Source organism: Somniosus microcephalus, chromosome 17 (assembly GCF_052327205.1).
Source record: "Somniosus microcephalus isolate GS21.2 chromosome 17, FLI_Smic_1.0, whole genome shotgun sequence".
NCBI classification, from domain to species: domain Eukaryota; kingdom Metazoa; phylum Chordata; class Chondrichthyes; order Squaliformes; family Somniosidae; genus Somniosus; species Somniosus microcephalus.
The window spans coordinates 2006844-2031339 of record NC_141003.1 but is presented as its reverse complement, the minus strand read 5'-3'; the positions used below and the strand labels follow the sequence as shown (position 1 = coordinate 2031339).

Genomic DNA, 24496 nt, shown 5'->3' with positions numbered 1-24496 from the left:
CCGTTCAGTCTGTAAGTGTGACCCCGAGCTTCTGGTCGCCTATCGATTTAATTCTCTGCTCCACTCCCACTCTGATCTCTTCATTCTCAGCCTCTTACACTCTTCCAACAATGTACAACATACGATCGAGGATCAGCAGCTCATCTTTCAATGAGGCACTTTACAGCCTTCTGGACTCAACATCGAGTTCAACAATTTCAGACTATAAACTCGGCCCCAAATTTATTTGTTTCATTCTTGTTTTTCCGTTTCCCTTGTTTTTCTCTCGCATGACAGCTGTTGATGATTCTGTCATTGACATTCACACCTCATCTAGATTCATCTTTTGTTACTTCACTTGTCCCATTACCATCTCCTTTTTCTTGCACCATCATCCCTTTTGTCTTTAATCTCTCCTGTCTTCCACCCTATCACAGACCTTCCCTTTTGTTCTGTCCTCCGCTCCCCCCGCCTTTCCCGGCCCCGACACTTGCTTAAACATCTGTGACATCTGTAACTTGTTCCAGTTCTGACGAGGGGTCCTTGTCCTGAAACATTAACTCTGTTTCTCTCTCTCTAGATGCTGCCTGACCTGCTGGGTATTTCCAGCATTTCCTGTTTTTATTTCAGGATAAATTCTCCTTATATAAAATCCTGGGGGATGGATTTTACAGCAGCAGTTAGTGTTTCACAATATAACTCACCCCGAGATATTATACAGATTAATATAATGCACAGAGTAGAAAGCACAGGGAATCACCGCTTTATCATTTAATTCTGGGAAAATCGCCCCATTCCCTAAAGTCCGGGATTTAAGGAGCAGCAGAAAAGAGACAAGTTTCTCCAAACATGACGAGGCCGGTCACTGAGCTTCAGGAGGGTAATTCTGATCATCAGGGAATGAGACCGGACTGAGGGACATTTAAAGGCTTCACACAGACAGCACTTTATTTAATAAATACATTTACGGACAGTCCCTGAATATATGGGCAGTTGGACAGAGTGAGGTACATTCCCAGTGAGGGGGGAATTTCACAGGGGTCAGCGGGCGCGATCAGTGGTGGGTCGGGTGGGTCCCTGACCTTACCCGACCTCGGTCCCACCCGACCTCTCCCAACCCCATCCTGGCCCTCACCCGACCCGACCATACCCCCCCCCACCCACCCCGCCCCACCGCCGACCCCGGCCCCTCCCGACCTCTCCCAGCCCCATTCTGGCCCTCACCCGACCCCGACCTCACCCGACACCGACCCGACCATACCCGCCCCGCCCCACCACCGACCCCGGCCCCTCCCAGCCCCATTCTGGCCCACACCCGGCCCCGCCCGACCCCACCCGACCCGACCATAACCCCCCACCTGCCCCGCCCCACCACCGACCCCGGCCCCTCCCGACCTCTCCCAGCCCCATTCTGGCCCTCACCCGACCCCGACCTCACCCGACACCGACCCGACCATACCCGCCCCGCCCCACCACCGACCCCGGCCCCTCCCAGCCCCATTCTGGCCCACACCCGGCCCTGCTCGACCCCGACCCCGCCCGACCCAACCATACCCCCCCACCCGCCCCGCCCCACCACCGACCCCGGCCCCTCCCGACCTCTCCCAGCCCCATTCTGGCCCTCACCCGGCCCCGCCCGACCCCGACCCGACCATACCCGCCCCGCCCCACCACCGACCCCGGCCCCTCCCAGCCCCATTCTGGCCCACACCCGGCCCTGCTCGACCCCGACCCCGCCCGACCCGAACATACCCCCCCACCACCGACCCCGACCTCTCCCGACCTCTCCCAGCCCCATTCTGGCCCTCACCCGGCCCTGCTCGACCCCGACCCCACCCGATCCGACCATACCCCCCACCCGCCCCGCCCCACCACCGACCCTGGCCCCTCCCGACCTCTCCCAGCCCCATTCTGGCCCTCACCCGGCCCTGCTCGACCCCGACCCCACCCGACCCGACCATACCCCCCCACCCGCCCCGCCCCACCACCGACCCTGGCCCCTCCCGACCTCTCCCAGCCCCATTCTGGCCCACACCCGGCCCCGCCCAACCCCGACCCCACCCAACCCGACCATACCCCCCCATCCGCCCCGCCCCACCACCGACCCCGGCCCCACCACCGACCCCGGCCCCGGCCCCTCCCGACCTCTCCCAGCCCCATTCTGGCCCTCACCCGGCCCTGCTCGACCCCGACCCCACCCAACCCGACCATACCCCCCCCCCACCCACCACGCCCCACCACCGACCCTGGCCCCTCCCGACCTCACCCGACCCCGACCTCACCCGACCCGACCCGACCATACACGCCCCATCACCGACACCGGGCACCCCCCAGCCCCGCCCCCCCGACCCACCACCAACCCCGGCCCCTCCCTCCGCCCTCCCGACCCACCACCAACCACGGCTCCACCCGACCTCACCCGACCCCCCGACCCACCACCGACCCCAGCCCCTCGCTCCACCCGACCCGCTCCCCCACCTGACCCTGACCCGTCACCGACCCTGGCCTCACCCGAACCGGCCCCGGTCCCACCCGAACTGACCCCGACCCGCCCAGGTGGGAAATCGCAGGGGGAAACCGGGTGATTAATGTCCTGAATACTTTCAGTGATTGCTGTAATATCCCAGAGAGAAAATTACATCAGCTCCGGGCTTTGATTCAGTTTGTTTCTCTCTCTCTGTTTGTGCTTAGACTGAGCGGCAATAATCTGGGAGATTCAGGAGTGAAACTAGTGTCTGTGGCTCTGAGGAACCCGGACTGTAAAATACAGGAACTGCAGTACATAGATACATAGATACATAGAAGATAGGAGCAGGAGTAGGCCATTCGGCCCTTCGTGCCTGCTCCGCCATTTAATGAGATCATGGCTGATCCTTTAATTCAGTATCCCGTCCCCGCCTTCTCTCCGTAACCCTTAACCCCTTTTGCCCGTAGAAATATATCTAATTCCCTCTTAAATATATTTAATGAGCTGGCGTACACTGCCCTCTGTGGCAATGAGTTCCACAGGTTCACCACTCTCTGAGTGAAGAAATTCCCCCTCATCTCTGTCCTAAATGGTTTAGCCCTTATCCTTAAATTATGTCCTCTAGTTCTGTTTTCACCCGCCAAGGGAAACATTCCTTCTGCATCCAGTCTGTCTAGACCTGTCAGAATTTTATACACTTCTATGAGGTCCCCTCTCAATCTTCTAAACTCCAGTGTGTACATCCCTAAACTACATAGTCTCTCCTCATAGGTCATTCCCGCCATTCCTGGTATCAGCCTGGTGAATCGCCGCTGCACCCCCTCCATGGCAAGAACATCCTTCCTCAGATGAGGCGACCAAAACTGTACACAGTACTCGAGGTGTGGTCTCACCAGTGCCCTGTACAGCTGCAGCAAGGTATCCCTGTTCCTGTATTCTAACCCTTTTGCTATGAAGGCCAGCATACCGTTTGCCTTCTTGACCGCCTGTTGCACCTGCATGCTCGCCTTCAGTGACTGGTGTACAAGAACACCCAGGTCTCTCTGTACTTCCCCCTCTCCCAATCTATTGCCATTTAAATAATAATTTGCCCTCCCGTTCCTGCACCCAAGGTGGATAACTTCGCACTTGTCCACATTATAGTGCATCTGCCATTTATCCGCCCAATCGCCCAGTCTGTCCAAATCGCTCTGGAGCTTCCTGGTCTCTTCCTCTGAGCCCACCCCACCTCCTAGTTTAGTGTCGTCTGCAAATTTGGAAATGCTGCATCCGACTCCCTGATCCAGGTCATTAATGTAAATTGTGAACAGCTGGGGGCCCAGGACAGATCCCTGTGGTACCCCACTTGTTACTGCCTGCCATTCAGAAAATGAGCCGTTTATTCCAACTCTCTGTTTTCTATCTGACAGCCAGTTCCCTATCCACGCCAAAACTTTCCCCTTTATCCCATGAGCCTCAATTTTCCATGCTAATCTTTTATGTGGGACCTTATCGAAGGCCTTTTGGAAGTCCAGGTACACCACATCTACTGGCTCTCCCCCATCTATTCTACCAGTTACTCCCTCAAAAAATTCCAATAGATTAGTCAAGCACGATTTACCCTTTGTAAATCCATGTTGACTCTGTCCTATCCTGTCCCCATTTGCTAAGTGCTCCGCTATTTCATCCTTAATGATGGACTCCAGCATTTTGCCCACAACTGATGTAAGGCTTACAGGTCTGTAATTACCTGCTTTTTCCCTACCCCCCTTTTTGAATAGTGGGGTAACGTTAGCTACCCTCCAATCCATCGGCACTGTTCCCGAGTCTAATGAATTCTGAAAAATCATCCTTAGTGCATCCGCTATCTCTAGGGCCACCTCCTTCAGTACCCTAGGATGCATGTTATCAGGCCCTGGGGATTTGTCCACCTTCAATCCCTTTAGCTTCCTTAACACCATATCCTTAGAGATATTGATTTGCGTCAGTTCCTCCTTTGCCAATGTCCCTATTTTTCCCGATATCCCAGGGAGGTTTTTTGTGTCTTCCTTCGTAAAGACTGACCCAAAGTATGCATTTAGTTGATCTGCCATTTCCTTATTTCCCATTATATATTCCCCCGTATCTGACTGCAATGGACCAACTTTGGTTTTCACCAGTCTTTTCCTTTTGATATATTTATAAAAGCTTTTGGAGTTAGTTTTTATATTTTCCGCCAGCTTGTTTTCGTAAGCTATTTTGCCCCTCTTGATCATGCCCTTTGCCCTCCTTTGCTCTATCTTAAACTGTTCCCAATCTTCCGCTCTGGCGCTTTTTTTGGCTATTTTATACGCCCTATCTTTGGATTTTATGCTGTCTCTAATTTCCCCTGTTATCCACGGTTGAGTCACCTTTTTAGATTTCCTTTTATGCCAGATTGGTATAAACAATTTTTGCAATTTTGTCATTCTATCTTTAAATGTTTGCCATTGTTTATCTACCTCCAGTCCTCTCAGGAACGTTGTCCAATCAGACCTACTCAGTTCCCGTCTCATGGCATCATAATTCCCCTTGTTTAAATTCAGGACCTTAGTCTCTGAGTCAATTTCTTCGCTCTCCATTTCGAGTGAGAAATCGATCATGTTATGATCGCTCTGACCCAAGGGTCCCCGTACAACAAGATTACTGATTAGTCCCTTCTCATTGCACAGTACCCAGTCCAATATAGCCTGTTCCCGAGTTGGTTCCTCGACATATTGATCCAGATAACCATCCCTTAAACACTCAAGGAATTCCTCCTCCTCATTATTTTTACTGATTAGGCTAGTCCAATCTATATGTAAGTAAGTACCAGACTGTGTGAGATTGTGTTTATAATAACTGGATGTCTGACACTGAACATTATTATTAGTATCAGTAATAGTGTTATTAATAAACTCTGGGGATTTACTCTGATTCCTGTTATTTCTCTCTCTGATCCCCAGCCTGGGTAATGTCGGTCTCACAGGTTCTTGTGCCGAGGATCTCGCCTCCGCTCTCAGTACAAACCGCTCACTGACGGATCTGAGCCTGAGTAATAATAAACTGGGAGATTCAGGAGTGAAACTAGTGTCTGCGGCTCTGAGGAACCTGGACTGTAAAATACAGAAACTGGAGTAAGTACCAGACTGTGTGAGATTGTGTTTATAATAACTGGATGTCTGACACTGGACATTATTATTAGTATCAGTAATAGTGTTATTAATAAACACTGTGGATTGACTCTGATTCCTGTTATTTCTCTCTCTGATCCCCAGGCTGGATGATGTCGGTCTCACAGATTCTTGTACCGAGGATCTCGCCTCCGCTCTCAGTACAAACCGCTCACTGACGGATCTGAACCTGGGTTATAATAAACTGGGAGATTCAGGAGTGAAATCACTGTCTGTGGCTCTGAGGATCCCAGACTGTAAAATACAGAAACTGGGGTAAGTACCAGACTGTGTGAGATTGTGCTTATAATAACTGGATGTCTGACACTGTACATTATTATTAGTATCAGTAATAGTGTTATTAATAAACTCTGGGGATTTACTCTGATTCCTGTTATTTCTCTCTCTGATCCCCAGGCTGGAGTCTGTCGGTCTCACAGATTCTTGTACCGAGGATCTCGCCTCCGCTCTCAGTACAAACCGCTCACTGACGCGTCTGAACCTGGAATCAAACTCCTTCACAGACCGATCTGTCCCCGCTCTCCGCCGCCTCATACTGACCTGCCGGAGTCTGGAGCGGATCAAGTGAGTGTTTGTGTTAATGTTTAATGTGATAAATAAATAATCAATGGGATTCAGTCACTGTTTTGGGTAATATATGCCTGTAATTATTATTGAAATATTAACCCCTGTCTCGCGGTTATTTACACTGATGTTCAATCTGTTTATTTCCTGTTTAATCTTTAATCTGTTTCAGGCTGTGGGGGAATCAGTTCAGTTTAACCGGAAAAAAACAGCTGGAGTTACTGCGGGGAACAAGACGCGGACTGAGAGCGACAGTGTGAACATTCCAAGTGATGACATCACTGCTCCCATTGTGTGACCATTCCAAGTGATGATGTCACTGCTCCCATTGTGTGACCATTCCAAGTGATGACCTCAGTGCTCCCATTGTGTGACCATTCCAAGTGATGACGTCACTGCTACCATTGTGTGACCATTCCAAGTGATGACCTCACTGCTCCCATTGTGTGACCATTCCAAGTGATGACCTCACTGCTCCCATTGTGTGACCATTCCACGTGATGACGTCACTGCTCCCATTGTCTGACCATTCTAAGTGATGACCTCACTGCTCCCATTGTGTGACCATTCCAAGTGATGACCTCACTGCTCCCATTGTGTGAACAGTCCAAGTGATGACCTCACTGCTCCCATTGTGTGACCAGCCCAAGTGATGACGTCACTGCTCCCATTGTGTGACCAGTCCAAGTGATGACGTCACTGCTCCCATTGTGTGACTATTCCAAGTGATGACGTCACTGCTCCTGTAAGATTCGCAATTTCCAGCAAAAATCACGCAAGAAAACTGGATAAAATAAGACTGTTTATTGACCAAAGTAAGCTTGCACAGAAAAACCTTTGATAAAAGGGCATACAAAATGGCCGCCAGGCCCCGTGATCAGTTTATGAACCATTTTATTTCTGTTACTGCAAGCCAGACAGGCTTGTGGATTGAAGACAGTGAGCCCGCGAAAGCCAGTATCTGGGAACCGAAACTCAGAGCAACAGCATACATATTCAATGGATTATAAGTACAGGATGGGGCCCATCAAGATATGGGCGGACAATGTAAAAACACTTATACCCATTTATCGTACAAAGGAAAAACCGTTTAGCAGCCATCAAGGAAAATGTCCGGACCGATCAATATGCGAACCGAGCCGCGGTGACAATGCAAAGGACATTAAAAGACATTATCGGCCAGGAAGGCCAGTTTAAGTTATCACCGGCTCCGTTACAAGACAAAGCGCCCCTGCAGAGATTTCTGCCCGCCAAAATTAATACAAAGACAGGACTATGATTTGGCGGGAGATAAGACTGTCCCAAAAGAGTATAACTATGGATTGAAAGTCCATCTAAGTGACTTCTTCACTGCTACGGCTTCTTGTTGGGCGACTTCAGGCTTCCATTTCTTCAAGAACTTTCTTCTACGAGGAACGAACGAAGGGCGGACAGTGCCCGGATCGGCGCCTCTTCCACTTCGGCAGATCGATGAAAACGTTTTCGTCTTTTTAAAACGGACGGTTTCGGAAAAAGGACAACGTGGCCGGTGTTCAGCCAAACAAGGCTCGGCCACGACGAGAAGACGACAAGGGTGGCCGGGGTACTGGGGTCGGGAGATCATCGACGACCCAGGCCGACGGAGAAGAAACCCTCTGGAGAACCGGCGATCGATGCCACAAGATTCTCCCATGTGCATAACCTGCATCTAGGTCTACTCCACGAACAAAAATCCACGACAGGCCTAGTGGATCTCAACCTTGACGAGCGCTCATCGAGGCTGGGTCTACCCCACCGCCTCGAGGGAGGAGAGAATATCGACTGCGCCAGAAGCTTCCAATCCACGTGACGACGGGAAGCGGTGTCAAAAAGTCTGCGAACCCCTTTTCGCGATTTCGAGAGTGGTGAGCATGATCCCAAGTTCCCCAGGTCGAAACTTAGTTTAGGTATAGGGGAGGGAGTTAAGGGAAATCGTAATGTGTTTCCCCTTTTACGATGTGCCGTGTGTTCCCCATTTCCATAGAGTCAAGTTCATAAATTTGTGCATGATTGTAGTTACTTTAATCTGTGCCTATGACATGTATTTTGTAATGCTTCAAACTGTTTAAAAATAAAAGCATCCATTTCGTGCTACTCAGCCTGGTCTATTGAGTCCTCTTCTCTGCACTACTGTTCTCTGCATCTAAGTCCAAGGTCTAGAACCGTAGGGGGGGGTGGGTCGAACCACTCAAGGGTAATTCTTGCACGAAGCCTGGCAGGGGGCCAGAACGGGCAAGAGAGCAGAAGAAAAAAAAACCTACAGAAATGGCGACCGCGGCAGGACCTTGGCAGCAGGAAAGCAGTGTGTTAGATCAAGATCTGAATAAACGAAATGTGATGGATGAAAGAATAGCAGATTATGTTTTCGGAAAAGTCAACCTCACAAAACAATGGATATCTGATCTACTAAGGGATAGGCGCCCGCTAGACGCAGCCATCAAGTGGACAGCGGGTAGAGAGCATAAGAAATCTGTAGAAAAGGCGGTCTGGCTGATGTGCTACAAGAAGCAAGTCCAGCTTTTGGACCAGGTAGTTGCAGCACAGACAGTCCAGATCAACGGCTTGCTTAAAGACGTGGAGGAAAAGGTTGCGGGAGGTCAAAAACTGATTGAATCGCTTGACGCGCTGAATCAGGAACGCCGCTCTGTAATTCGCTGCCACGAAACCCGGGTAGAATATTTAAAATGTCAGGTCGTTGAGGCCAAGGCCAGTGAAGGTAAAATGAGAGAGAGGTGTTTCCGTCTAGCCAAACAAGTAGATGCCCAAGAGGAAAAGCTCCTGGGAGCCAGGGCAGCATATAAGATGGCCATGGAGGATAGATCTGAGAACACCGACCACAGCGCTTGCCGCCGGGAGCTAGAGGACCTGAGAAAGGCCCTAGCGAAGGCAAACGGGTTGGTGTGTCTCATAAATCCACCAGCGAGTCAGCTGTTGCTAGCCAAGGAATCCAAAAGACCGATTCCACAAGAGGCAGTTGGGGTACCAACCCCCGAACCTTCTGCGCCTCCTGCCTATGAGGAGTCTTGGACTCCGGGACAGGAGACGGAGACGGTAGAGGAAGAGAGCCCTGAGGTAGGGCAACCCCAGACAGTAGAGTCGGGGCCGGCGCCAATGTGTCCAACGAGACACCGGAGGATCGGTCCAAATGAAGAAAATGGCGATGACGGACCCCTTGAGAGTCAGATCATAATGCCTCATAGCGCACGACAGCTAAGAGAGATGATAAGTCACATCCCAAAACTCTCCGAGTCAGGAGATCCCTCCGTGCATTTCAGGGACGTGGAGCAGACCGCAGCAGTCAATGACTGCGACGGGGTTGAACAGTCTAAAATGTTGCTGTTCTCCCTGGACAGTTCGCTCCTCCAGTGTCTCCCTGACGAGAGCAAGAGAGGGCACAGGGACTATGAGTTGCTACGGGATGAGATTCTGGAGATCATGGGAGAGGGGGACGGAACTCCGTTCCTCCGTTTAGAAAAGACAGTGCAGCTAGAGGGAGAACCCCCACGGGTTTTCGCCGACAGGTTGTGGCCAGTGTATCGGCGCAGCTGCCCGGGCGGGCCGGCCCGGGCCGGGCTGGATGGCGAACAAAGGGCTCACTGGCTTCGGTGCCTGGTAGCAGGTTGCCTGCCAGTAGTGAAGGAACAGGCCAAAGCATGGTTTGACCCCACTAACGCCCGCTCCACGGAGGAAACATAAACATAAACATAGAGATAGGAACAGGAGTAGGCCATTCGGCCCTTCGAGCCTGCTCCGCCATTCAATGAGATCATGGCTGATCTTCGTCTGAGATCATAGCTGATCTTACCAGTTCAGTACCCCGTCCCCGCCTTTTCTCCGTAACCCTTAATCCCCTTAGCCTTCAGAAATATATCCAATTCTCTCTTGAAAATATTTATTGAATTAGCCTTCGCAGCCCTCTGTGGCAGGGAATTCCACAGGCTCACCACTCTTTGAGTGAAGAAATTCTTCCTCATCTCTGTTTTAAATGATTTGCCCGCTATTTTTAGACTGTGGCCCCTGGTTCTGTGCTCCCCGGCCATTGGAAACATTCTCTCTGAATTCAGCCTGTCCAGGCCTGCCATAATTTTATATGTTTCGATGAGATCCCCTCTCAATCTTCTAAACTCCAGTGAGTACAAGCCCAAACTATTTAATCTCTCTTCGTAGGTCATTCCCGCCATTCCAGGTATCAGCCTGGTGAATCGCCGTTGCACTCTTTCCATGGCAAGAACATCCTTCCGCAGATGGGGCGACCAAAACTGTACACAATACTCCAGATGCGGTCTCACCAGCACCTTGTACAGCTGTAGTAAGGTATCCCTATTCCTATACTCGAACCCCCTTGATATGAAGGCCAACATACCATTTGCCTTCTTAATCGCCTGTTGCACCTGCATGCTCTCCTTCAGTGACTGGTGCACAAGAACACCCAGGTCCCTCTGCACTTCCCCATCTCCCAATCTATTGCCATTTAGATAATAATCTACCCTCCTGTTTTTACCCCCAAAGTGGATAACCTCGCATTTATCCACATTATAGTGCATCTGCCACGTATCCGCCCATTCCCCCAACCTGTCCAAATCGCACTGTAGCCTCCTGACATCCTCATCAGAGCCCACCCCTCCTCCTAGTTTAGTGTCGTCAGCGAATTTGGAAATATTGCATCCAATTCCCTGATCCAGATCATTTATATATATTGTGAACAGCTGGGGTCCCAGGACAGATCCTTGCGGCACCCCGCTGGTCACTGCCTGCCACTCCGAAAACGAGCCGTTTATTCCAACTCTCTGTTTTCTATCCGCCAGCCAGTTCTCTATCCACGTTAATACTTTGCCCCCAATCCCATGAGCCTTAATTTTGCATGATAATCTTTTGTGTGGAACCTTATCGAAGGCTTTCTGGAAGTCAAGGTACACCACATCCACTGGCTCTCCCCCATCTATTTTACCAGTTACTTCCTCAAAAAATTCCAGCAGATTAGTCAAACACGATTTACCCTTTGTAAATCCATGTTGACTCTGTCCGATCCTTTCCCCATTTGTCAAGTGCTCCGCTATTTTATCCTTAATAATGGACTCTAGCATTTTGCCCACAACCGATGTAAGGCTTACTGGTCTATAATTCCCTGCTTTCTCTCTACCCCCCTTTTTAAATATTGGGGTAACATTAGCTACCCTCCAATCCACGGGTACTGTTCCCGAGTCAATGGAGTTCCGGAAGATGATCCTTAGAGCATCTGCTATCTCCAGGGCCACCTCCTTAAGTACCCTAGGATGTAGTTTATCAGGCCCCGGGGATTTGTCGGCCTTCAGTCCCCTCAACTTACCCAACACCATATCCCTAGAGATACTAATTTCTGTCAGCTCCTCCCTCTCATTAGTCCCTATGTTTGCCGATATTCCTGGGAGGTTATTTGTGTCCTCCTTTGTGAATACAGAACCAAAGTATGAGTTTAATTGGTCTGCCATTTCCTTATTCTCCATTATATATTCTCCCGAATCGGACTGCAAGGGACCGACTTGGGATTTTACCAGTCTTTTCCTCCTGATATACCGATAAAAGCTTTTGCAGTCTGTCTTTATGTTTGCTGCAAGTTTACTTTTGTATTCTATTTTCCCCTTCCTGATTAATCCCTTTGTCCTCTTTTGCTGTATCCTGTACTGCCCCCAATCTTCCGGTCTGGTGCTTTTTTTTGCCAGTTGATATGCCCTTTTTTTTAATTTTATGCTGTCCCTAATTTCCCTCGTTATCCACGGTTGAGTCACCTTTTTAGGTTTATTTTTATGCCAAACCGGTATAAACATGTTCTGGAATTCTTCCATTCTATCTTTGAATGCTTGCCATTGTCTATCCACTGTCAATCCCCCCAGAAACACCACCCAATCAATCTTACCCAATTCCCGTCTCATACCCTCGTAATTCCCTTTATTTAAGTTCTGGACCTTAGTCTCTGATTCAATTTCCTCACTCTCCATCTCGACTGAGAGCTCGATCATATTATGATCGCTCTGACCCAAGGGGCCTCGTACAAGAAGATTGCTGATAAGTCCCTTCTCATTGCACAATACCCAGTCTAAAATGGCCTGATCTCGAGTCGGCTCCTCGACATATTGGTCCAGATAACCGTCCCGAAAACATTCCAGGAATTCCTCCTCCTCAGAATTTTTACTAATTTGGGTAGTCCAATCAATATGTAAATTAAAGTCACCCATGATGACAGCTGTGCTCTTATCGCACGCTTCTCTAATTTCCCTTTTTATGCCTTCCCTCACCTCCATATTACTATTTGGAGGCCTATATATCACACCCACTAACGTTTTCCTCCCCTTGCTATTTCTCATTTCTACCCATACAGATTCCGTTTCATCCGAGTTAATATCCTTCCTTTCCATTGCATTAATCCCCTCCTTTACCAGCAATGCTACCCCACCTCCCCTACCTTTTTGCCGATCCTTCCTAAATATTGTATATCCCTGGATGTTAAGTTCCCAGCCTTGCCCACCCTGCAGCCACGTTTCTGTAATCCCAATCAAATCATACTTGTTTACCTCTATTTCCACAACTAATTCATCCACCTTGTTCCTAATGCTTCTAGCATTAAGATACAAAGCCTTCAGGCTTGCTTTTTTCACACTCTCATTATGAATTAGTTTGGCCCTTTGTGTTTCTCTCCTTTGCTTATTGCTTCTCACCTTTCTACCATCTATTTCTGACTTCATATGACTTCCCTCTTTTCCACTACCTAGGTTCCCATCCCCCTGCCAAATTAGTTTAAATCCTCCCGAACCGCCCTAGAAAATATTACCCCGAGGACATCGGCTCCCTCACAGTTCAGGTGTAGACCGTCCCCTTGGTACAGGTCACTCCTCCCCAAGAACTGGTTCCAATGCCTCAAGAATTTAAATCCCTCTCCCTTGCACCACTGCTCAAGCCACGTATTTAGCTTATCTATCTTACTCTCTCTAAACTTATTAGCTCGTGGCACTGGTAGCAATCCAGAGATTACTACCTTTGAGGTCCTACTTTTCAATTTAGCTCCTAACTCCCTAAATTCAGCTTGTAGGACCTCCTCCCTCTTTTTACCTACATCGTTGGTACCTACATGTACTAGATCAGCTCACGATCAGTTATAGAAACAACAAGGGCAAGAAAACGCCTGTTGTGAAAGGAAAGGTGCATGAGGTGAGACCCGCAGCCTCTGCTAAAAAGGTATGGCGTCAGGAGGGAAATCGCCATCCCCAAGCCAATAGCAGTTGTTACGGGTGTGGGAAGGAGGGTTATTGGCGCAAGGACTGTAGAAATCCTTGGAAGGATAAGAGGGAGAGAGCGTTCGCCGCAGCCCAAGATCAAGCCCAAGCCCGAGTCGCCAACGGCCCGAGAGTTTACCCAACACCAGCACAACCACAAGTGCAGGCCGCTGCCCCAACACCAGTCCAGAACCCAACCGTAGCCTTTGCCCCGAATAAAGGGGGTGGTGCAGCTGTGGACCCCGCTGCGATCGAGTCAGTCTTGGAGACTATGCGGTCTCTGATGACCTGGCAGGGGAAGGTAGCGGTTGCTAACAGCCCTATCGCCCCCGAGACCCCAGCCGAAACACCTAAATGACTGACGCCCGCGCAGCCCATCTACTTGTGTCCGCTCCGCTATGACGCTTGGAGAAGACCTGTGGTGGAGATGGAGGTGGAGAAACAAAGGGGTAGTTACCTGTTGGATACGGGAGCTTCGTGTACCGTGATCCACACGGACAAACCTTTTGCCTCACCTCTGTCCGCCCAGGCTCCATATTTAGTAGCGGGTTTCACAGGTAGAGAACAGGCTGGCGCGTACTCCCTCCCGCTCTCCATTCAGTTGGGAGCGCTCCACACCACATGGGCGTGCATCCTATTGAAGTGGAATGAGGGGGGGGGAAAGGCATCCTCGGGGCTGATTTCTTGGTGGAACACGGGATCCTCGTGGACCTGAGAAATCACTGTCTCTGGGGAGCCGAGGGCGGTTTAGGTAAGGTAGTCGTAATCCCGGGGAAGGAAGAAAAGGGGGCCCTGTGCACTATGAAGCCGTCAGGAGGTTACGATCTCGAGCTCATGGTAACAAACGTCCCAACGGACTTGCAGGCGCGTGTGTCAGAAAATCTGACCGCGTTCGCCACCCACAAGCACGACTGCGGGAGAGTCACTGGGTTCGAAGTCAGCGTAGACGGGGACCCCATGATCCGACCCCAAAAGCAGTATAATTTCCCCAAGGAGGCAGAACCCGACATGGAGACAGCAATATCTTCATTGGTACAGCAGGGCGTGTTGAGGACGATAGCCACCCACGTGAACTCCCCATTATGGCCGGTAAAGAAACCGGACAATTCGTGGAGAGCCACGGTGGACTACAGAGTCCTCAATAGTAATATCCCAGCCTGCGCGCCCACGGTAGCAGCAGTTGCAGACTTAATAGGGAGTATTCCAGCATCGGCGACCACATTCACGGTGCTGGACATCTCGAACGGTTTTTGGTCCATTCCGCTGCGGCGGGAGGACCAGTACAAGTTTGCCTTTACTTTCAAAGGGCAACAGTACACTTGGAACTGCTTACCACAGGGTTTTCACAACAGCCCCAGCATTTTCCATCAGTGCATGGCGGGGAGTTTGAAAGAGTTCAGCCAGCCCAACCAGATAGTGCAGTATGTGGACGACTTACTCCTGTTCACAGATACAAGGGAGCAGCACGGCCCACTGTTAGCCGAATTGTTGGAACTGTTAGAAAGGAAGGGTTTCAAAGTAAACCCAAAGAAAGCCCAGATCGGCCAGCAGGAAGTTAAATTCCTGGGTCTGGCCATCCGCGCTGGGGAAAGAGCCATAGATAAGGCCAGACGGGAATCTATACAAGATCTGCCGATTCCCAACACAGTAACGGGTGTAAGGTCCTTTTTGGGATTGACCGGGTACTGCAGAGATTTCATCGAGGACTATGCTGCCACAGCGGCCCCGCTACTTCGACTCTTACACAAGGGAGTCGAGTGGTCTTGGGACGAGGGGTGCCAGGCAGCATTCGAGAAGTTGAAAAGAGATCTGCAGACCGCGCCAGCCCTAGGGGCCATAGATGGGGGAGAGGAGTTCTTTCTGGAGGTAGCCGCTAGTGGGGACAGCCTGAGCGCAGTGCTGCTCCAAGAGCGGCACGGCAAGCTAAGACCAGTAGTTTATTCCTCCAGGGTGCTCACGGATGTGGAGAGGAGTTTCTCCAATTGCGAACGGCATCTCCTGGCCACGCATTGGGCTGTGAACAGATCAGTGATCTTCACAGGGACCTCTCCCATTACGCTCCTCACCCATCACACCCCCACGAAGATGCTTCTGGACGGGAGGATTAAGGATGGGACCGTAAGCAGCGCTCGGATTGCGCGCTGGACCCTCCTCCTTTCCCAGATGGATCTCAAAGTTAAAGGCCTCTGCGCGCCAAGGCTCGCAGCCAATATGGCATATCCCGGGACAGCCCATCAATGTTCCGTAGAAGGGGTATGGGAAGTTAACATAGGTTTACGGGCCGGGATACATCCCACAGGCCGCGAGATCTACGTAGACGGTTCTAGCACTGTAGCTGACGGCAAGCGACTCACAGGGTGTGGAGTTTATGACCCTGCGGCAAACATTGCCCTGGCAATTAAGCTCCCCAGCACTATGAGCGCGCAGCAGGCTGAACTGTCCGCGGTGGCGTACGTGGTTACCCACCCCGAGATTTTCCCAACCCCATACACGATTTGCTCAGACAGCATGTTCACGTGCAATTCGTGTACAGAGTACCTCGCCATCTGGTCCCGACGCGGGTACACCTCCGCGGACGGGCGGCCTTTACCAGTTAAGCCCTTGCTGGAGAAGATCCTAGCAGCTGTGGGGGAGAAAGGAGAGGTGTTCATCCATAAGGTGAAGGCTCACTCCACTACAGAACCCCGCAGTCAGGGCAACCAGCAGGCGGATGCGCTAGCCAGGGAGGGTGCCCGCAACGGCATTCTCTGGGACCCATACGAACCCGGACCCGTGGCGGCGATCCAAGGCAGGGAGGGAATTCCCGGGAACACAGGGGTGACACCGCCCCCAGACCTAAAGACCGTCCAAACCCTGGATCCCGCCCTAAAAGCAGTCCTAAAAGCCATCACAGAGGGCAAACAGGTAGAAGGTCCGTACAGTACGGCAGCCCTCACAGTCAAAGAAGGTATGCTGTTCCGAGAGGAGCAGTGGGTTGTGCCGCAGCAGCACCGAAGGGAATTCCTGCAATTGGCCCACGAGGGTCCAGGAGCGGGACACCCCGGACCTGAGGTCACCTGGCAACGGGTGGAGCAGGCGGGATGGTGGCCGGGACTTCGGGACGATGTCCGCGAGTTCTGCGCAAGCTGTCTTGTGTGTGCTGCTAACAACCCAGACCCCCACAAAAGGAAGGTGCCCATGGGGCACATCAGGAGGGTAGAGGGACCATGGCAGTCAATTCAGGTCGACTACATAGGGCCCCTGCCCGCCGCCCAGGGAGGCTATAAGTACTGCCTTGTCCTGGTAGATGTGTTCACCAAATGGGTAGAAGCCTTCCCGTGCAGAACAGCTACGGCACTGGGTACTGCTAAGATCTTGATTCGGGAAGTGTTCTCACGGTGGGGACTCCCCCGTTTTGTAGAGTCCGACCAAGGGAGTCAGTTCACCGGTCAAGTAATGCAGAACGCCCTCATGCTCTTGGGCATTGAGGGAAAGTGGCACGTAGCATACAATCCCCAGTCATCCGGGATTGTTGAGCGTATGAATCGGACCCTCAAGGAAAAGCTGAGGAAAGAGACAATGGGCTCGCCCCAGAAATGGGCGGAGGTCCTGCCTTTAGTCCTCATGGGGATCCGAGCCAGCCAGTCCAAAAGCACGGGGTATTCCCCGCACGAGTTAATGACTGGAAGGATCATGCGAACACCCACCCATGTGCTAGCCCCGGTGCTCACTGAGGGCCAGCTCCGAGAGGTGAAACGGGACAAATTCGCCCAAACCCTCTTGGAGCGCCTGAGACAGATTTATGGGCAGGCGGCTGGGAACATGGGAAGACAGCACCAGGGAAATAAACTGTTGTTGGAACCTCGGAAACAACAAGAGTGGGTAGTCGGAGACCAGGTCATGGTCCGAAACTACGCCAGGATAGGGAGTTTTGAACCACTGTACATGGGGCTATACAGCATTGTAGACAAGGCCAGCCCCATGGTTTATGCAGTGAAGACGCCCCGACGTACCAAATGGTTTCACATCAACCAGTGTAAACTGTTTAAACCGGGTACACAAGGGCCACCAAAGGGGACCAGGTCTGAGAACAAAGATCCTCAGCCTGTAACAGAGTCACAGACCACACAGGCTGGAGCAGTAGCCTGCGTGAAGGGAGAGGCCATCCCATTGGAGTGGGAGGTCTCATCTTTTGAATGGGATTTAGGCAGGGGAGAGCCCGAACAGCTCAACCTCGCTTTAGACCCAATCGCGGAGGAGGAAGAGTCAGAGGACGGCAGTCCCGCCCTCGACTCAAGCTTGGGGGAGGTAGGGAGTGGGGGTGGAGACTCGTTACCTGTAGGGACAGGTGAGGTGGAGTCGGAAGCCACAGATCCCGACCCCGGGGGGGCGGAGCCTGAGGGAGGGGAGCTGGAGCCGGCAGCTGTGGAGGAACCACAGGCTGTAACGGTAACAGTCACAACCCCCGGTCCATCGGCCCCGGGAGCCCAACCCAAAGCAGCCCCTCGTAGGTCGGCTCGAGCGCCCCAGCCCAGAAAATTTTGGCCAGATTCTCCCCATCCTTCCCAACCACGGTTTAAAGCAGCCCCAGGAAGACATGATCCCCGTTCAGCAGCGACAGGCTGCGGGGGATCAAAGCCAAAGATCAATGCAGCCCCACCGCAGGGTGTGGCACACGACAGACCTCACAGGGATTCGGAAAGCCGCCCCACGGAGGGCGGCGCTGTACATAAGTTAAGTTAGGTAATTATGGTCATAGTTTAAGGAATGTAAAGTATATGGTGTTAAGAGTACAATTTTGAGGTCTGCCCGGTATGTGTGTTTGTTAGGGAGCGGGGTCCAGGAACCCGCGCGTCCAATTAATTTAGGCCAGCACCTATCGGGAGCCCGGCTACATCATTTTGTTGGTTACAGAAACCTGGGATACGATGGAAAGGATTGTCGTCGCGTTCATGGCGATCGGGTGCGGGTGGGCCTACCGAGGCCGCACCAAGGACGTCATCATTTTCGGGTGCTCCGGGGACACGGCCCCCATCGCAACGGATGGGACGGGGGAGCGAGAGGTAGAGGAAACCGCCACCTACTTCCACCAAGGGAGATGGCCAGGTTGGCTGGGAACGAATTCTACGGAATATTCCAGCAATTTCGGTTTTGCCTACCAAGAGACTTCATTAACGTGCCCTCGAGTGAGGATCCTAGCGCCCAGAGTCAGCGTCACCGTGGGAAAGAGGATTTGTCTGGTGTGCAATGGGAACGTACCACCAAGGCGATGGTGGTGGCTACGAAAGCTGGGAAAGGACATGAGAAACTCTACGGTCGAGTGGGAGCGACTGGGTAATAATACCCATCGGACTACTATGGGAACTCACGGACAATTACGTGTGTGTTGGGACAAATGGTGGGAACCAGATGAGGGAACATATGTCTGTATGTGGGGTTCGAGACACGTCTGCCCCAAGGGCATGTCCATCTTCTTCCAGAGGCAGTGGCAGGATGAAGGGAAGGGGATGAGATGGGATGTTAGCACTCGAGCGTGCGGAGCCCCATACTCCCCTATTCCGGTGAACGCCACTGAACTCATCACCCGCCCACGCAAGCCCCTGCCCACGCTTCCGGTAGCAGTAGCCCAGAAAGGAGGGTGCCCAACCACCACCAAGGGACCCGGGAACGGTTTAGTATTGGTACCCACCGGTCAGGTGCTGTACCAAGGGGTACACTACGCGGTGGCCTCAGTGATTTTAAATCTCACTGAGGTAAGATTGCCGGAGTGGTGTCCCAAAGAAACGGAACAATTATACCAGGTCCTGTTAACCCGTATGTTTAGACAATTTTACGAATTTGACTTTGCCGACATCGACAGAGACAAATTATACACCACACCGCCAGAAGTTTTGGATCGAGTCGGGAGGCAAAGAAGGGGTACTGTAAATGACATATTCACTGCTTTTAATACCGGGACATCTGTTGTCAACGCTCTAGATAACGTGGAGCTGCAGACACAGATCAACGGTTTAAAAGCCCAGTTAAGGAACATATTGACAGACGAAAACAAGGTAGTGGGTTCTGAGTTGCATGAGGACCAGGCCATGACACTACACTTTAAGGACATAATTGCTGAGCTGGAGAAACACGCGAGAACGGTAAATGCACTCATTAAGGAGGATCGGAATGCGTCCGATCAAGCTGCGCAAAACGAGGCCTGTGTGCTGTATGGGGCGTGGTTATTGGGCGAGGGCCGCAGTAATCTTGAGGATTTAAAACAGGGTTTGGTCCCGTCCTGGATCAGCAACAAGCACTTGCAAGCGCTCCACCCTTTTGAGAATGCATTAAGCCCGTGCCAGCTCAGGCTAGCCGCAGAAGCATACCCAGTTCCAGTGGACTGCGGACATTCGAATCACACTATTATGGGAATAGTAGTAAGAATGCCGGTGTTGGGTCCCGCAGCAAAGCCCGCCCCGGTGTACAGAGTAGAGAACATTGGAGTCATTCAGGGGGGCGCACACATTCGTTACGCAGTGGTCCTGCCTTACGTCATCAGATGGGAGCGTACGATGACAGGCACTGACCTCTCGGGATGTCGGAGCCGGGGAGCACACGTCATCCTGTGTCCCCAGCACTTGAACGCCTTTCTGAAACCGCAGTGCGGGTTCAGGACTGCTAGCGCAAAGCCGGTGAATTGCACCATGGAGGCAATGGCAGAGGACCATGTGCCCCCACAGGTAGCATATATCGGGGGTGGGACATACTGCGTCACCACTGCAGCGCCTCAGTACCGATATGGACAACACGAGTGGTGTTCGGTCGGTGATAGCAGTTTCTGTTTCAAACCCAGGGCCGAGGTTCAAGTGCCACAACAACGAATTGTCCCCATTCCTGCGCCCTCCACCGTACACATCACTATCAAAGAGAATTTCACAGACTTACAACGATTTGTCGCACATTTTGGTTATGTCATTCCCCCTCTTCCCGAACACCTCACCAAGATTTTAAAGGCCGTTATAATTTCACAGAAACATTTCTACACACTGGAGCAGAAGACTTTAGAGATAGGAAAAGACATATTGGACATAACCATCCCGCCATGGTGGGACTTGTTCACCAACATAGAGGTCCCCACCTGGATTAGAATAGCATCCCATATCCTAGTAGTATGTCAGGTTTTGATTGTGATATTTTTGCTCTTCGTGCATTGCAAAAGAGGCAAACGCCTCCAGAGGCACGAGAACACAGGAGAATGGAGAGAACGCTATGTGCGAATGGGGGAAGCAGACACCCCACTTTAAGCTGCTAGGATAAGATTAAGCGTCCCTCCATTTAAAAAATTTTTGTGATTTGGTTTGGGTTATAAGGAATTAAGTATTGTTATGTTATTAGTCGTTATTAAGTTTTGATTAATAAAAGGTGTATGCAGATGGCGCAAAAGGGTATCAACCCCTGCCCATCTGACAGGTGAAGGTGTTATAGTTTAAGATTTGCTGTCTGTGATTCCAAATGTGCATGAGGTAATTTTCATTTTCTCCGGAAATGGGAACTGCATGTGTCGTGAGGGGCATAGATAGTTAAGTGCCAGGAATGTTTGGATGTGGGGAATCAGGGAAAATTTGCTCATCAAGGGTTGATACTTTAAGCAAGCTATCAGTATCACAGGGGGGCCTGTAAGATTCGCAATTTTCAGCAAAAATCACGCAAGAAAACTGGATAAAATAAGACTGTTTATTGACCAAAGTAAGCTTGCACAGAAAAACCTTTGATAAAAGGGCATACAAAATGGCCGCCAGGCCCCGTGATCAGTTTATGAACCATTTTATTTCTGTTACTGCAAGCCAGACAGGCTTGTGGATTGAAGACAGTGAGCCCGCGAAAGCCAGTATCTGGGAACCGAAACTCAGAGCAACAGCATACATATTCAATGGATTATAAGTACAGGATGGGGCCCATCAAGATATGGGCGGACAATGTAAAAACACTTATACCCATTTATCGTACAAAGGAAAAACCGTTTAGCAGCCATCAAGGAAAATGTCCGGACCGATCAATATGCGAACCGAGCCGCGGTGACAATGCAAAGGACATTAACAGACATTATCGGCCAGGAAGGCCAGTTTAAGTTATCACCGGCTCCGTTACAAGACAAAGCGCCCCTGCAGAGATTTCTGCCCGCCAAAATTAATACAAAGACAGGACTATGATTTGGCGGGAGATAAGACTGTCCCAAAAGAGTATAACTATGGATTGAAAGTCCATCTAAGTGACTTCTTCACTGCTACGGCTTCTTGTTGGGCGACTTCAGGCTTCCATTTCTTCAAGAACTTTCTTCTACGAGGAACGAACGAAGGGCGGACGGTGCCCGGATCGGCGCCTCTTCCACTTCGGCAGATCGATGAAAACGTTTTCGTCTTTTTAAAACGGACGGTTTCGGAAAAAGGACAACGTGGCCGGTGTTCAGCCAAACAAGGCTCGGCCACGACGAGAAGACGACAAGGGTGGCCGGGGTACTGGGGTCGGGAGATCATCGACGACCCAGGCCGACGGAGAAGAAACCCTCTGGAGAACCGGCGATCGATGCCACAAGATTCTCCCATGTGCATAACCTGCATCTAGGTCTACTCCACGAACAAAAATCCACGACAGGCCTAGTGGATCTCAACCTTGACGAGCGCTCATCGAGGCTGGGTCTACCCCACCGCCTCGAGGGAGGAGAGAATATCGACTGCGCCAGAAGCTTCCAATCCACGTGACGACGGGAAGCGGTGTCAAAAAGTCTGCGAACCCCTTTTCGCGATTTCGAGAGTGGTGAGCATGATCCCAAGTTCCCCAGGTCGAAACTTAGTTTAGGTATAGGGGAGGGAGTTAAGGGAAATCGTAATGTGTTTCCCCTTTTACGATGTGCCGTGTGTTCCCCATTTCCATAGAGTCAAGTTCATAAATTTGTGCATGATTGTAGTTACTTTAATCTGTGCCTATGACATGTATTTTGTAATGCTTCAAACTGTTTAAAAATAAAAGCATCCATTTCGTGCTACTCAGCCTGGTCTATTGAGTCCTCTTCTCTGCACTACTGTTCTCTGCATCTAAGTCCAAGGTCTAGAACCGTAGGGGGGGGGTGGGTCGAACCACTCAAGGGTAATTCTTGCACGAAGCCTGGCAGGGGGCCAGAACGGGCAAGAGAGCAGAAAAAAAAACCCCTACACTCCCATTGTGTGAACATTCCAAGTGATGACTTCACTGCTCCCGTTGTGTTACCAGTCCAAGTGATGACCTCACTGCTCCCGTTGTGTGACCAGTCCAAGTGATGACCTCACTGCTCCCATTGTGTGACCATTCCAAGTGATGACGTCACTGCTCCCGTTGTGTGACCATTCCAAGTGATGACCTCACTGCTCCCATTGTGTGACCATTCCAAGTGATGACCTCACTGCTCCCATTGTGTGACCATTCCAAGTGATGACCTCACTGCTCCCATTGTGTGGCCATTCCAAGTGATGACCTCACAGCTCCCATTGTGTGACCATTCCAGGTGATGACCTCACTGCTCCCATTGTGTGACCATTCGAAGTGATGACCTCACTGCTCCCATTGTGTGACCATTCCAAGTGATGATCTCACTGCTCCCATTGTGTGACCATTCCAAGTGATGACCTCACTGCTCCCATTGTGTGACCATTCCAAGTGATGACCTCACTGCTCCCATTGTGTGACCATTCCAAGTGATGACCTCACTGCTCCCATTGTGTGACCATTCCAAGTGATGACCTCACTGCTCCCATTGTGTGACCATTCCAAGTGATGACTTCACTGCTCCCATTGTGTGACCATTCCAAGTGATGACCTCACTGCTCCCATTGTGTGACCATTCCAAGTGATGATCTCACTGCTCCCATTGTGTGACCATTCCAAGTGATGACCTCACTGCTCCCATTGTGTGACCATTCCAAGTGATGACCTCACTGCTCCCATTGTGTGACCATTCCAAGTGATGACCTCACTGCTCCCATTGTGTGACCATTCCAAGTGATGACCTCACTGCTCCCATTGTGTGACCATTCCAAGTGATGACCTCACTGCTCCCATTGTGTGACCATTCCAAGTGATGACCTCACTGCTCCCATTGTGTGACCATTCCAGGTGATGACCTCACTGCTCCCATTGTGTGACCATTCCAAGTGATGACCTCACTGCTCCCATTGTGTGACCATTCCAAGTGATGATCTCACTGCTCCCATTGTGTGACCATTCCAAGTGATGACCTCACTGCTCCCATTGTGTGACCATTCCAAGTGATGACCTCACTGCTCCCATTGTGTGACCATTCCAAGTGATGACCTCACTGCTCCCATTGTGTGGCCATTCCAAGTGATGACCTCACTGCTCCCATTGTGTGACCATTCCAAGTGATGACCTCACTGCTCCCATTGTGTGACCATTCCAAGTGATGACCTCACTGCTCCCATTGTGTGAACATTCCAAGTGATGACCTCACTGCTCCCATTGTGTGACCATTCCAAGTGATGACGTCACTGCTCCCATTGTGTGACCATTCCAAGTGATGACCTCACTGCTCCCATTGTGTGACCATTCCAAGTGATGACCTCACTGCTCCCATTGTGTGAACATTCCAAGTGATGATGTCACTGCTGCCATTGTGTGAACAGTCCAAGTGATGACCTCACTGCTCCCATTGTGTGACCATTCCAAGTGATGATGTCACGGCTCCCATTGTGTGACCATTCCAAGTGATGACTTGACTGCTCCCATTGTGTGACCATTCCAAGTGATGACCTCACTGCTCCCATTGTGTGAACATTCCAAGTGATGACCTCACTGCTCCCATTGTGTGACCATTCCAAGTGATGACGTCACTGCTCCCATTGTGTGACCATTCCAAGTGATGATGTCACTGCTCCCATTGTGTGACCATTCCAAGTGATGACCTCACTGCTCCCATTGTGTGACCATTCCAAGTGATGACCTCACTGCTCCCATTGTGTGAACATTCCAAGTGATGATGTCACTGCTGCCATTGTGTGAACAGTCCAAGTGATGACCTCACTGCTCCCATTGTGTGACCATTC

The 24496-nt window shown here is 51.0% G+C and overlaps 1 protein-coding gene across 1 annotated transcript in view; it reads left to right on the top strand.

Moving 5' to 3' along the window:
• The window catches only part of LOC147105443 (NACHT, LRR and PYD domains-containing protein 3-like), a 73780-nt gene extending 65276 nt beyond the window's left edge, over positions 1–8504 (top strand). The window contains exons 2-6 of the mRNA XM_086009809.1: positions 2671–2757; positions 5389–5559; positions 5701–5871; positions 6013–6180; positions 6353–8504. Coding sequence (XP_085865935.1) covers positions 2671–2757; positions 5389–5559; positions 5701–5871; positions 6013–6180; positions 6353–6440 — 685 coding nt within the window. The 3' untranslated portion in view covers positions 6441–8504. The remainder of the gene's footprint in view (positions 1–2670; positions 2758–5388; positions 5560–5700; positions 5872–6012; positions 6181–6352) is intronic.
• The last annotated feature ends 15992 nt before the right edge of the window (positions 8505–24496 follow it).